This window comes from Mercenaria mercenaria, chromosome 4 (genome assembly GCF_021730395.1).
Source record: "Mercenaria mercenaria strain notata chromosome 4, MADL_Memer_1, whole genome shotgun sequence".
NCBI classification, from domain to species: Eukaryota; Metazoa; Mollusca; class Bivalvia; order Venerida; family Veneridae; genus Mercenaria; species Mercenaria mercenaria.
The window spans coordinates 48,245,357-48,261,617 of record NC_069364.1 but is presented as its reverse complement, the minus strand read 5'-3'; the positions used below and the strand labels follow the sequence as shown (position 1 = coordinate 48,261,617).

General features: G+C 36.3%; 1 protein-coding gene across 2 annotated transcripts in view; it reads right to left on the bottom strand.

Annotated features, from left to right (window-relative positions):
• LOC123551611 (potassium voltage-gated channel subfamily KQT member 1-like) overlaps nucleotides 1–16,261 on the bottom strand; it is a 142,045-nt gene that overhangs the window by 51,084 nt on the left and 74,700 nt on the right. For both annotated transcript variants that reach the window (XM_045340655.2, XM_045340656.2), the window contains exon 4: nucleotides 4,422–4,548. In XM_045340655.2, the coding sequence (XP_045196590.2) occupies nucleotides 4,422–4,548 (127 nt within the window). The remainder of the gene's footprint in view (nucleotides 1–4,421; nucleotides 4,549–16,261) is intronic.

Sequence of the window (16,261 nt, the reverse complement as noted above, 5' to 3'; positions counted from 1 at the left end):
GAAAGCGCTATTGGCTGCTATTGAAACTTTATAATTTGCAGAATTTATGTCATTTCTATCAAACGTCGTCAAGGAAATACAAAAATTGTTTTTGCAGCTAGCATCAAGCTTGCAAAACTTAAGATGTATACTATATTCCTGATAAAGCTATGATGAAGTAATATAAAAATATTATGAAAACTGAGGAGAAAGTTAAATATTAAATTCTGTAGAGTAAGATTCGAGAAGTACAGTACCCAAATCTCATGTTATATCCCAGTAGGAACATACTGTTGTATTAAGCCCAAACCCTAATCTATCATTCTTGCTAAAATTCCATCAGGCAAATCACTTTCCATGACATCTTCCTAAAGATCAAATATATCATTTTTTTAAAAAGCTTTTTGGTGAAATACTGGAAATTATCAGTGAGATATGATCCATATCGTTCATGCTGTGAGTGATATAGGTTTGCCGACCTACTCAACACTGTGCATTAATTTCTAATTTTTCTCATAAAACTGGATGAAAATCGCAGTTGTGCTTTGTTCCTTATCATTTATTTTTCTATTCAAATTACAATACTCGTGGAGAATTGCATTATGCTATGCTGTAAATAATAACATGAAATGGAACTTCATGTTGTGTGTGTCCTTGTTATGTCACAGGACATCTGATTCATTTTCGTTTACAGGCGTCTGTTTCCTGTATTGAGATTAAAATTTAAGCCCGTATTTTGATGGAAATAAGCATGAAATAAAGAGTACAACAAGAATGGAATATAAATAACTTTAAAGTGAGATATATTTCATAATTAAACAAAACAAATATCATGTATACCTTTTTCACTTCAACAAAAGATACAATTATGACAATGCATGGGTTATAACCTGATTTTGTTGTTCCATTAGGGTATACTAGATACCCATGAGCAACATGTCGAACCCGCCTTTGACCCCTAACTGTGACCTTGACTTTGAGATAGAGTCCATCTTAATGAGTTAAACATTCATGCCAAATATAAACAGATTCCTCAATGCATGTCAAAGTTATGGGCCTGGACAAGATCTGACATGACCTTTGACCTCCAACTGTGACCTTGACCTTTAAGATAGGAACCTGGGGTTTGCGCATGACACTCCCTCTCACTGAGGTTAACATTCACACTAAATATAAACAAGATTGCTCCCTTCATGTCAAAGTTATGGTCCGGACGCACACACGCACGTGGGCAAGAACAGACAGACGGACGGACACACGCAAATATACCAAACAGCCATTTGGACAACTACATCTTCGCGACCGCAAGTTGGCTTGACAAAAATGCAGTGGCATATTCATTATCAGGTGTACTTGACCTAGTTTCTCTCTGGAAATGTATGGGTGCATAAGTTATAACCACATTCCGTTGTTCCCAATAGGATATAAACTACATGGGCATGTTTAAGGTGTACATGAAAACAAAAATGTATTTCATAACTAAATGAAATTTATTCAAACTACTGTTCATACCTTAAAACAGTTTCACTTTCTCTTTCGTTCACATTTTTAAATTAATGTTGTTTTTTTTTTTGTTTTAATGCCGTTTTTCAACAGTATTTCAGTTATGTAACGGCGGGCAGTTAACCTAACCAGTGTTCCTGAATTCTGTACCAGTACAAACCTGTTCTCTGCAAGTAACTGCCAACTTCTCCGCATGAATACGCGGTGGAGGATGAATGATTTGAGACACAAGGTCTTTTATCAAAGCGTCATGGAGAACATACGCCTCGCCCAGGGCTCAAACTCGCCACCTGTTGATCTGCGCTCGCCCTATTGTGCTAAGCTGGCAGGCTTTCAGGGAAGTTATAAAACTTTGAAACAAAACTTGTCATCCATTTAAATGTCCATCCCTAAAACGCTACCTCCATCAGCCGAGATAAAGCTGGACAGCTTCATCATAATGAAAGAAGCAAGGTTTCGACTGCACTGCAGTGAGAGACAAGTGATTAAAATTCAGTAATTTTACCACTCCTTCATTGTGGTACTGATAAAATATATAATGTCAGCTTTAAAACATTACAGTTTTCAGGGAAACCCTTTTAAATTGGCTTCTAAATAATGCATAAGGCCTTTTAAGCAATCAATCCTAATCAGTAGGCATTACTTTTGTAAGGTTTTGTTCACATGGACCATTTTAGGTTATAGACCTATAAATCTAAAGGTTAGGAAGTCAGTTTGTCCTGGCAACATGGGAACATTTGTGTTTCGATGTGCTGATATGTCAAAAATGACTACATGTGTATAATTTTCTTATATTAAGGCACATATCAAAGAATTTGTAAGAAATGGTTAAACACTGTCGGGGCTCAACAAATTTGTTAAAATTTTAATGGATATTTGATATGGATATTTAAAAATGTTGCCTGTTTTGGAGAAATCTTCAGGAAAATCAAACACACCAGACAGTGACGTCATTCAAGCACCAAAAAGTGGCAGAAACACTAGATATATGAAACTTTGCTAACATTTTTTGAAACTTTGTTTGTCCTGCAAAGGTTAGGACAGTCAAAGTGATTCGAAACATCGAAAATTAATTTACATAAATCTATTTATAGGTCTTTATCCACCAGTGGTTGTGACTTCTGTAGTTCTCAAAATGGAACAAGCAAATTGTTACTTTCCAAGCAATAACTCATTACTGCAAATATTATCAAATCAATGATCAAATTATACAGCAATTTCCATTCTCGTCTGCCAATCTTTCACATTTATCAACTTACCAACAGCCAACATAGTGATAAATTGTGTATTAAGACCATAATAAACCAGCAAATTCAATGAATTGTTATCCCCCATCCAGCTAAAGGACAAATAACACTTAAAAAAGTTATCTCATTCTTAAAACCCATTCAGTGGCACTGGATGGACAAAACTTGTGGTTTTAAATTTCTCAAAGGGCAACAACTCTGGTGTTAACTAGTAGATATGGCATTGCTGTACTAAATGGACAAACATAGCCATTTAATTAGTTCATATCTCTTACATCATTGCTTAAAACAATCCTATGTTTAACGTATTATTTAAATACAGTGTAAACTAAAGTTTATATTCTATGACAGTGATGCAAGGAAGTAGCTATGAGTAAACAAGTGACCTAGTATTGCAGTGGCAATACAGAAGTCCCCTACCAGTGCAAAACTTTCAGTGACCTCGACCTTGACTGACAAGCATAGGTCATGCGTTGACACATTGTCTCATTGATGGGGAACATTTCTGTGAAGCACTAAGATAATCCATCAATGCATATAAAAGTTATGGATCAGAAACAATTTTTACTTGACCTTCAATAGTGACCTTGATCTTTGACCTACAAGCATTATGTCATGTACATGCATAATTGACATATTGCCCTTTATTCACATGCTAAGTTTTATGAACCTAGCTTGAATACTTTTTGAGTAACTGCAGGATCAGATTTGCGGATGGATAGACATACATACAGACAGACAGAGGGCATTCCTATAGTCCCCTCTAGTGTTCTGACTGCAGGGGACTAATAAAAGCAGTGACATGATATATGAAGAAAAAAACTGCAGGTTTTGACCCTTTGTTCACTGTACCAACTGTGTAAGATGATAAGGAGTCTTGTGTATGCGCATAAAGTAAAATGTGTTACGGAAAGTAATTTGTCTAAATGACAGTTTATGGCAACAGATTGAGATGCATGCAGAAACTTTGAAAGATTAAGTTAGAGCTAACAGAAATTCTGAAACATAAAGTCACCAATGGATAAAATCTGGCGCTAAAAGAAATTGTGTAACATGTCCGAGAGAGAAAAGGCAGGCACCCAAATAAAAAACAACACCATAGACGAGGCCCGATATTTATCAACAGTTTTTAAAATCTCAAACTTCGACTTAATCACCACAAATTTTCAATCTGGCATAACTTTTCTTACAGCGTATTCATATGACAAAATTTTTCTGAGATGTCTATAGCTGACAATTGCACATTCATGACAAGTTTCATTGCAATTTATGCAAAATTACAATGACAGAGCCAAAATGAAAATTTGGCATCTAAAAGACTTAAGTTATAGACCTGAACTGTTTAAAATCTAAAATGTTGACTTAAGAATGGCAAATATTCAAGTTGTCTCTTACAAATGAAAATTGATTGAGCTCTCTGTAGCTGAAGGATGCACATTCATGCAAAGTTTCATTAAAATCTGCTCTAATAAATCAACGACAGAGCAAAAAGACATCAGTTTCAGACATAAAATGTTGAAAAGTATGGGCCCTGTATGGGCAATTTGCTAAGCATAAATTTAAATTATCCCGTCTTGCAACATGAAAACAAGAAGTTTTAAGCACATGCATGTTGTTCTGCAAAACAGTTTAGCAAGCTTGTTGCCATGAGCAACGTGACTGTTTTTAAAGGATCAAGAGATTTTCTCTTACCTATTATAGAGATTGGTTTTCTCGCAAATCTAAATCTTCCTCTGATTCCAATATATTTACTGCGACAACCAGCTGACCATAGTCTCACAACGTATTCTACTCCGAAAAATACAACCAACACTATCTCCTGAAAAGAAAGTATTTAATATATATGGTATTTCATATTTCTCTGATTTTTTTTTCATTCAGAATAATATTACAAATAAAAGCTATCCTTAAAGGTGATTAATACCCCTAGATGCCACTTTGAAATGATGTAATCATGACCTTTGACCTTCAAACATGACCTTGACCTTGGACCTAGTGATCTGGGTTACTCTGCAAGTTGTACTGATAAGGTTAACAACTGAAACTTGTTTTATGAAAATCCTTTCAGTGGTTAAAAAGATATGGATAAGACATAAATTTAAACTATTTGATCTTTGACCTCCAAGTGTGACCTTGACTTTGGACCTAATCACCTGGGCTGTTCGCTAATTAATTTGCCTGCATTTGATGTAAGTGCGCCAAAACTTTAACATGAAATTCTAACAAAAATGGGGCTTTCATGCATGAAATACTGGTGCAAGTGATACGGCCCTTGTGTTATATATGATGTGGCTGATGATAAGGAACAACTATTTCAGTTCGAAGCAAATCCCCCAAGTAATAAAGAGATAAAGGGAAAGTGAATTAAAAGTTTAACAAGGCTCTGAATGCGGGCCCTGATATGCACACTGATGTGGCCACAAGTGCAGACAGTGATGAAAGGATGAGTAAGATATCTAAGTAGTATAAGCAGTTCTTTAACTTCAGGAGTATGCATGCTCGAGAATGCGGCGGGAATTTTGAATTCTAGTTTTAGAATGACATCACCTTTCTATGTTAAGAATGACCTCACTCTGCTATCTATATATCCCTGAAGTATATAGAGCCGCCTTATATATCTATCTAGGGCGTGTTCGCGCACATTGAGGGTCGGCCCTACACGGGGAGATAACACGAAAACAAAAGCTATACCCGTGCGTAAAAAAAGAATCCTCGTATAAAAAACCATTCGAAAGAAAATTTATAATAATTACGTACTGCTGACCAGTCATTAAAACTATACGAGAATACCTATTTATCAAATGAAATTAAAAGAAAAACTATTACCCACTCAACGGATGTAAACCCGTCGATATCCCACGCTAAAATGAACCAACAGTTTTAGAATACAGATTAATACCGTCATTTTTAAACATAAAATAGCCAATCAGAAGGCAGGAAAACGAACCAATGTAACATCTCCAATAAAGTCCTTTTGACCGGTGAAAACGTCAAAATTTTAACCAATCGACGCTCAATATTATTAACGAATGACATCGCGAGTTCAGAAAGCGAATCGTATATAAGAGAGTGCACAGCCGTCATCCATTGGAATTCATACGGGTGACATGGAAAACTTTACCGTTAACACTTTCACCGGCGCAGACGAATTTTGCGGGGATACAGGATTTCAGTCACGCGTTCTCTTCTGCAAATGACAACGGTAAGTCTGAATACTGATCAGAGAATAAACTATTTTGACAGGCTTAAACCCGTTCTATAACGTACAAATACGATGATTTTACATAGCGCGATTTATGAGCGCATTAATATAATGATTACAATTTCTTTAATAAACCCGATACGAAATACAATAGTGTACATATATATCGATTTTATTCAGCGCCGTTAACGCTTTATACATAATTATAGAAATGATTATAGCAAAATGTCATGAATTTACCCGATACGAAAATGAAACAGAAATACCTAATTTAATCGTTCATACAACTTACCAGTCCGGATAAATTCGCCTAATGAATCAAATCTTTAGATGGTTGAATAGAAATATCGTTTCACTACCAACAGCCAATCGGAATGCAGTATTTTGACAAGCGGTAACGTTTTTCCAATACACCTGACAGGTTAAGACCCGTATCGCTTTACGTCTACTCCACGCTATAGTGTACATATATATTGATTTTAAAGAGCGCCGTTAACGCTTCATACATAAGTATTGAAATGATTAAAGCAAAATGTCTTTAATAAACCCGATACGAAAATGAAATACAAGCACCTAATTTAATCGTTCATACAGCATAAACCGTGATGTGCGCTTTACCCGAGATCCTTTAACCGAATGATATTTACCTGTAGAACTGGAGTATATAACACTTCGCTACCTACAACCAATCAGGAAGCAGAATTTTGACAAGCGATAGCGCGTAGTTTAACATTTGGCCGCATTATTGAGCGCGTTTTATAATTTCAGTGTATAGCTTTATAAATACTAACGGAATTAAAAAGCTAGGTTATTGAGTTTATTTATTTCCTCTAACAGTTTTTAATGTGATAATAGAAAGGAATGTTTACTGTTCTTTAATACATAGATGAATAACTATTGACACGGCAGTCAATTAAGCACGATGGCTGTCTTACCTTACCTATCTGTTAAAAAACGTAAAGTACAACATTTCTCTATTATGCTTGGAACGGCTTTAGCAGTGTTTGGTATCAAATGAAAGGTTTTGACGAGTACTATTGACAAAATGATTTGTTTTATCACATATCCAAAATGGCAGGGAATGAATTTACAGGGCGAAGTATAATAAATAGAGCCAAAGCAACGTTCTGATTAGTTAATATAACTTATAGTATTGCTTTGATTTGCTAGCGAAACGGCGCATTTTGATTGGTCGCACAGGGATCACACGCATATAAGTCAAAAGTAAATTTAACCATGACTGAAGGGGTTACGAGTTACTGTATATACCTACACCATCTCCTCTCCCTCCTCCTCCTCCACACCTCCTTCTCTCCTCCTCCTCCTCCTCCTCCACTCCTCCTCCTCCTCCACTCCTCCTTTTCCACTCCTCCTCCTCCTCCACTCCTCTCCTCCACTCCTCATCATCCTCCACTCCTCCTCCTCCTCTTGTCCTCCTCCTCCACCTCCACTTCCTCCTCCTCCACTCCTCCTCCTCTTCTTTCTCCTCTGCCCCAAGAAAGCGTAAGAATGGCAAACAGAATAAAGCAGTGTCTTTTTGATAAAAGATACTTACATCGTTTTCACAAATGCATCAGTGTCCTGTTTGCCATCAGTCTTTCTCTAGGATCGACAACACGCGGAGACATCAACGTTATGTCCACGGAAATGACGAAGCCACTGACAGTTTTTCACCGCCATTACAAGCATGGGACATCTCAAGACAGATCACGTTTCAACATCCATTTTCTATGGTCGTTTCAGGACCAAGTGGTAGTGGAAAAACTGAATGGACAAGAAAACTGTTATCATCAAATCTTGTAAGACCTCACCCTCAGCGTATCATATAGTGTTTTGGACAATGGCAACCATTGTATGATGAACTTCGGCATGAAATTCCCGGGGTCGAATTTGTACACGGTATTCCAGACTACCTAAACGATTCCCAATATATAAATGTTAATCGAAGGAACCTGCTGGTCTTTGACGACTTGATGACTGAAGCTAAATGCGATCAAAGAATTGCTGATCTCTTTACCAAGGGCAGTCACCACAGGAACATATCTGTCGTATATATCTCACCCAAAATTTGTTCCCTCAAGGTAAAGCTTGTAGAGATATCGCTTTGAAGACGCAGTATCTGGTGCTATTTAATAATCCTATTGACAGACAACAAGTTGCTACATTGGCCAGAAGAATTTACCCTTCGTCTAGTAACATCTTTATGAAACGGTTTGAACGAGCGACATCAAGACCGCACGGTTATTTGGTAATAGACTTAATATCGAGCACCCCAGAACAACACCATTTACGCGAAAACATTTTCCAGGCGATCAATCCAGAAAAGAAAAAACGAACGAATGATGAATACAAACAAGAAGACTATTTCAATGGAGAAGGATACTTATCTGACAAAAATGATGACAAGGATAAAGATGAGGAGGAGGATTATGATGACCATGATGATGATGATGATGATGATAGTGATGATGAAACAGAAAACAGAAATAATGTCACAAGCTTTGTAAAGAAACGATCTTTGATCAAGGGACCTCCAGGTAAACGTAGAAAAGTTGAGATTATAGAAGAGCGATCACGCCGTGAGATATTGGATAAGCGTTTTCAGTATCCTCTCAGACAATCTATTAAAGAACAATTTAGCGCTAAAGTTAACAACTATACGGAACAAGGGCTCTCTTTTGAAGACGCGTATCGTCACACCGCTAATGACGTGCTGCCTGAACTAAGAAAGAGACTGAGACAAAATTATGCCCGATTTCTAATCGACTTTTATGAGCTACAAAACGACCCTACTCAGCAGCAGATTATACAGTCGGCTAAGAAACTTAAAAATCAGCACGGGATGACTGTCAATGAATCTATTCGGCAAGCCATTGCCCTTAGAAAAGACCTTTTTGTTGAGTTGTGGCCCAATCATAAAACCAAAAGAGACTATTCAATGGAGGAAAATAATAAAGAAAGTGATGACGATCAAGAATCGGATGATGATGAATGAACGTTGTAAGAAGGATTGGCATGCTTTAACTTTCACTGTGTCAAAATGGGTTCCATAGAAGTGTACGATTATAAACAAGAACAATGGGTCCCATATAAACCGGACCCTGAAAAATGGATACAACATTTCAAAGACCTGAGGGACGGATACGTACGGCCTGATCATATGGGCCGTTACTTTGTAGGAAGCGGTGCATATCAAAGAAAAATGGCCGAATTAAAAGAGGAACGAGAAAGGGAAGCAATGAAACAAGAACAACAAGAGCCATGTCAGACATGGCTAATCCCCCCACCGGGCATATCATAATTGAAGGATGTGGTCCGCATCAGGGGTTTTAAGATGTGGAAGAAAGAATAAGTCAGTAGTGAGGTGGTTTACTGCTAAATTTTATTAATTTTCATGAAGAGTATAACTATGATGTTTTTCTATATGGCTACTGTAAAAGAGGATGAAGCTAACAGGGACAAAGTGAAATTCCAATTATCCTCAAGCAATTTCTTATCTAGCACTGTATTTGCAAATGGAATGTTAATTTTGTGGTTGTTTAGTAATCATTGTAAGTCTTTTTTTTTTTAAAGTCCACAAAAAAACTCCTTACTAGGTAGAGATACCTTATATATAATAAAATTAATAAAATACACCTAAAACTGGAGAGTAACATCTATGCTGTACCACAGAAAAGTGGTCTTGTTTTTTCCCTAGGATCAATTATAAAAATGTTACAATATAAGTTATTTATAGTAACAAAAAAAAAAAAAAAAAAAAAAAAAAAAATTGCAAGTCCACACAAAAATCTTTATCAGGAAGAGACTGGTCAAAATACACCTCAAAATTGGATTTAGCATGTATGTTGTACTACAGAAAAGTGGTCTCGATTTTTCCCTACGACTAGTAATGAAAAAGTTACAATAAAAGCTATTTAAAGTAACAACAAAGGGAAGTAATTCTAAAGAAGGGAACTGCGCATGACACTTCGTCTCATGATGGTGTATAATTGTGCCAAGTTACATCAAAATCCCTCCATGCATGAAGAAGAAATGCTTCGGACAAAGTCATTCTTGTATCTGACCTTTGGCCTCTAAGTGTGACCTTGACCTTAGGCCTAGTGACCTGGATCTTGCGCATGACACTCCGTCTCGTGGTGGTAAACATTTGTGCCAAGTTATATCAAAATCCCTCAATGCATGAAGAAGAAATGCTGCGGACAAGGTTTTTATTCATGTATCCTTTGACCTCTAAGTGTGACCTTGACCTTAGACCTAGGGACCTAGTTCTTGCGTTTGACACTCCGCATCGTGGTGGTAAACATTTGTGCCAAGATATATCAAAATCCCTCCATGCATGAAGAAGATATGCTCCGGACAAATTTCTTTAAGAAAATATGATAAAGGGGAATAACTCAAAAAATAGGCAAGGTAGAGTTATTGTTCTTGCACACTGCACTTCCTCCCAATGTGTTCTATCAGTGTATGAAGTTTGAAGAAAATCCCTCCAGTACTTTTGGGGTTATGCTCCGGACAAAATGTTTGAAGAAAATATGATAAAGGGGAATAACTCAAAAAATAGGCAAGGTAGAGTTATTGTTCTTGCACACTTCACTTCCTCCCAATGTGTTCTATCAGTGTATGAAGTTTGAAGAAAATCCCTCCAGTACTTTTGGAGTTATGCTCCAGACAAATTTTTTTAAGAAAATAAGATAAAGGGGAATAACTCAAAAAATAGGCAAGGTAGAGTTATTGTTCTTGCACACTGCACTTCCTCCCAATGTGTTCTATCAGTGTATGAAGTTTGAAGAAAATCCCTCAAGTACTTTTGGAGTTATGCTCCGGACAAATATTGTTGCGGACACGGACGGACGGACAGAGAGCATTTCTAATATCCCCTTCACCTTTGGTGGGGGGATAAAAAAGGGGAAGATCTCTCCGTAGTAAAACTTGTGACACCCGTAGCCCAAGCGGTTGATATTGCTAGGTCGGAAATAAGACAGTCACGAAAGCATAGTGATCTGAAGCGACATAGGTATAAAATGGACACACCTTTGAGTCGTGATTTAGACAGCCCAAGACGTAAGAAATATCGCGAAAGCATGACCCAAGATACTACAGATTGGAACACCTATACATTTTAAAATGAATAACTACGAACTCGTGGAAATGTTAAAAGAGTACCCTGTGACAATATGCGCCGCGGACCAACTTCAAATACGTAGAGGACAATACGTCATTTCGAATACAGACACGAGCCTGGGATCAGGAAAACATTGGGTGGTCTTTTACTTTCCAAAAAGAGGGCCAGACGAAGTTTTCGATTCACTAGGTAATAGACCGGAGCACTACAAAGTTCATTTTGAGCAAGCGTTAAAGAAGCGTTATTGGATGAACTTCAGTCAAATACAGGATACGGATTCAAACATATGCGGGCTGTATTGCGTATATTACATTATGAACCGATGTTCCGGACGAAAAATGAAGGACATTTTAAAACCGTTTGATGCGTATCGCAAGAAGTCGAATGATGAACTTATTGTGTCTTATTTTAGTTGATACATGTAGTCTGTATATGTGTTACAAGCTTTGGCAATAAAAGATTGAAAGTACAATATGTCTTTGTTATTTATAACCTATACATTCAAATTTGATTTAACGGAAAAGATGAAGCGTCGGTAGGTGTGGTGGTGCACACAAATAAAACAACATATTCCTTTATTGTATTTTATTTCTTCAACATCGTTTCACTAATTGATAAAATAACATAACAGTTTCGAACAGCTTTGAACCAAAATATCGCAAAAATGACAAGTTTTAACACGTAAGCTAGCCTTCCTTTGAGAATTAAACCAATCAAAATGCGCTGTATCGCTAGCAAATCAAAGCAATGCTATAAGTTATATTAACTAATCAGAACGTTGCTTTGGCTCTATTTATTATACTTCGCCCTGTAAATTCATTCCCTGCCATTTTGGATATGTGATAAAACAATTCATTTTGTCAATAGTACTCGTCAAAACCTTTCATTTGATACCAAACACTGCTAAAGCCGTTCCAAGCATAATAGAGAAATGTTGTACTTTACGTTTTTTAACAGATAGGTAAGGTAAGACAGCCATCCTGCTTAATTGACTGCCGTGTCAATAGTTATTCATCTATGTATTAAAGAACAGTAAACATTCCTTTCTATTATCACATTAAAAACCGTCAGAGGAAATAAATAAACTCAATAACCTAGCTTTTTAATTCCGTTAGTATTTATAAAGCTATACACTGAAATTATAAAACGCGCTCAATAATGCGGCCAAATGTTAAACTACGTGCTATCGCTTGTCAAAATTCTGCTTCCTGATTGGTTGTAGGTAGCGAAGTGTTATATACTCCAGTTCTACAGGTAAATATCATTCGGTTAAAGGATCTCGGGTAAAGCGCACATCACGGTTTATGCTGTATGAACGATTAAATTAGGTGCTTGTATTTCATTTTCGTATCGGGTTTATTAAAGACATTTTGCTTTAATCATTTCTATACTTATGTATGAAGCGTTAACGGCGCTCTTTAAAATCAATATATATGTACACTATAGCGTGGAGTAGACGTAAAGCGATACGGGTCTTAACCTGTCAGGTGTATTGGAAAAACGTTACCGCTTGTCAAAATACTGCATTCCGATTGGCTGTTGGTAGTGAAACGATATTTCTATTCAACCATCTAAAGATTTGATTCATTAGGCGAATTTATCCGGACAGGTAAGTTGTATGAACGATTAAATTAGGTATTTCTGTTTCATTTTCGTATCGGGTAAATTCATGACATTTTGCTATAATCATTTCTATAATTATGTATAAAGCATTAACAGCGCTGTTTAAAATCGATATATATGTACACTATAGCGTGGAGTAGACGTAAAGCGATACGTGTCTCAACCTGTATTGGAAAAACGTTACCGCTTGTCAAAATAATGCATTCCGATTGGCTGTTGGTAGTGAAACGATATTTCTATTCAACCACTGATTCATTAGGCGAATTTATCCGGACAGGTAGGTTGTATGAATAATTTAGTTAATTATTTCTATTGTATTTCGTATCGGGTTTATTAAAGAAATTGTAATCATTATATAAATGCGCTCATAAATCGCGCTATGTAAAATCATCGTATTTGTACGTTATAGAACGGGTTTAAGCCTGTCAAAATAGTTTATTCTCTGATCAGTATTCAGACTTACCGTTGTCATTTGCAGAAGAGAACGCGTGACTGAAATCCTGTATCCCCGCAAAATTCGTCTGCGCTGGTGAAAGTGTTAACGGTAAAGTTTTCCATGTCACCCGTATGAATTCCAATGGATGACGGCTGTGCACTCTCTTATATACGATTCGCTTTCTGAACTCGCGATGTCATTCGTTAATAATACTGAGCGTCGATTGGTTAAAATTTTGACGTTTTCATCGGTCAAAATGACTTTATTGGAGATGTTACATTGGTTCGTTTTCCTGCCTTCTGATTGGCTGTTTTATGTTTAGAAATGACGGTATTAATCTGTATTCTAAAAGTGTTGGTTCATTTTAGCGTGGGATATCAACGGGTTTACATCCCTTGAGTGGGTAATAGTTTTTCTTTTAATTTCATTTTATAAATAGGTATTCTCGTATAGTTTTAATGACTGGTCAGCAGTACGTAATTATTATAAATTTTCTTTCGAATGGTTTTTTATACGAGGATTCTTTTTTTACGCACGGGTATAGCTTTTGTTTTCGTGTTATCTCCCCGTGTAGGGCCGACCCTCAATGTGCGCGAACACGCCCTAGACAGATATATAAGGCGGCTCTATATACTTCAGGGATATATAGATAGCAGAGTGAGGTCATTCTTAACATAGAAAGGTGATGTCATTCTAAAACTAGAATTCAAAATTCCCGCCGCATTCTCGAGCATGCGTACTCCTGACGTTAAAGAACTGCTTATACTACTTATCTATCCATAAACTTTGTATAGTTAAGCTAAAAATCATATATGGACCTCATCAGGTCCCTTTCAGCCCATATATTTTTTCAAATGAACAGTCCATATAGACCTTGATGCTATTTAGTACAAAACTAAAATTTCATCAAAATATATCAAGCAGTCCTAGAGGGAGGGGACTGGCTTTTAATCCCAGTACTGTAACATACACTGAAACCTCAAACCCTAAAGCTAATAATTTTACTTCCTCCAGACTTTAACTGAGACATTCTTGTGAGAGTAATGACAAGCAAAATGTCAGATCAAATCTAATCCCTTTAAAGAAGATCTGATTAAAAATTATCACTTCTTGACACTACAAAATTGGCATTTTCTCAGAACATATTCTCTATTTCAATCAATCCACATTAAAATTTTAATATACTTGGTGGCTGAAATCTTGTTTTCTGATTAAATCCTTGTCACATTGTCAGCTGAAGCCTTTCTTATACAAGAAAAACAACAAAATTAGATCAATCTCTTGAAAGAAAACAACTTGAAAATGTGCTGTGATTGCATAAAATTAGCTTTTAAAGAGGCTTTTTTCACAATTTTTCCAAAAAACAGAACTGCCCCCATTTTGTAAATGTAGTATATGGTATAAACTTTTTGACATTGTATAACAAAATTGCCAGTTTTTTTAAAGGCTGAAATGCTTTTGAATTAACAAATAATCAAGGCCTTTTTGATAAAAATTATGCTAGCTTCATTTAATTGAGTAGTAACGATCCTGACGTCATGTGGCAATTTGATGTCATAATGCACTCTTACCAGTCCGCATGTCAACCATTTTTTATCACAGACTATACTGAGCTTGAACTTCTTTTTTTTTCAATCAAATGGAGCCATGTTAAAATAAAATGCCTTGCCATCCAAAATACAGTAAGACTGCCCTAAAATAGCACAATTAACTCAATTAAATGGGAAAGAGCATACAGACAAAATTGGAATGTCTTTATAGCATAATTACGTCTTGCTTTTTTCTCAGAAAATTATTTTCCATAGACTTTTAGAAATGGGTTTATATTTGCTTTCTGCTCATCAATTCTTTAATGCAAGACAGAGCCAACAAAGGCAAACAAAATGTTTATCTTGCTTTGCATACAATATATAGCAAACACAAACTGCATTAGATGATATGTCAATAATAAAATATTTGTCTATCCGGAAAAGCATATTTCTAAATGAATGTATAAAGCAAAAATATTTACCTTGAAAACCTTATAATAAATTGCTAGCAAACCTATTTCAAATATACATCTATATACGGGTTAGGGCATTTTGTCTGATGTTCAATTTTTTTACGGGACCATTTGTTGCATTATTTCACTCATACTTCTTTCTATATATGTTTTGTATATTGCTCCTTACAACTAGTAATGCTAGGTTATGATTTAATGCACTCAAAACTAAACGACTTGTAAGCCAATGTAATAAACAAAGCCTTCGTTAGTTATGGAGAAGAAACCATTTTCAATTATGAGGTCGCTGTGACCTTGACCTTTGACCTACTGACCCCAAAGTTACTGTGGTCATATACTGATCACAGGTAATTATCCTATAGTTTGATAACCATAGGCCAAGGCATTCTTTAGTTATTGAGCAGAAACTGTTTTCAGCCTTAAGGTCACTATGACCTTGACCTTTAACCTATGACCCCCAAAACAAAAGTGGCCATCTTCTAATCACAGGCAATCATCCTGTGAAGCTTGACCATTGCAAGTCGTAATATGTTATTGAACAGAAAACCAAATGGTCTACTGACAGTGAGCAAAATAATATACTTCTTCTACTTTGAAAGTGGGCTGAGGGTGGGGGAGGGGCATAAAAATCACTCTGTCTTTAATCATGTTGCTTTAACTTTTATTTTCTTTATTCTCCTTGTCTGTTACCTATCAATTTTATATTTGCCCTGATTAATTTTCTGCAGTGACAGACAAAACATTTCACTGCCATCAGCACAATCTGTACAACATAATCAGCATGAAAAACAATATCTGTAAAACCCCAATGGCATGCCGCTGTAAGCTCTGCTGTTCTTCTCCATCAATTTCCGAGAACTAAATGACAAAGTGCGACAAAAATCCATCATATTTTCAGGGAAAGCTAGGACCAGAGAAGTATAGGTAATAGGAATCTGTAGTTAAATCGCGGATTTGCCGTAAACCTGCGTATCTGCAGATAATCCTGATGAAGACTTAAGGAGTTGCCAGACATAAGTAATTAAAGCAAACAGCCATCAATCTTGAGATGACATGCTGAGTTTTTCTCCAAAACCATTTTACAGAAGTTGGTTGGTCTGAGGTCATCATTTTTAAATTTGGTATCACACTTCATGTTACTGAATTA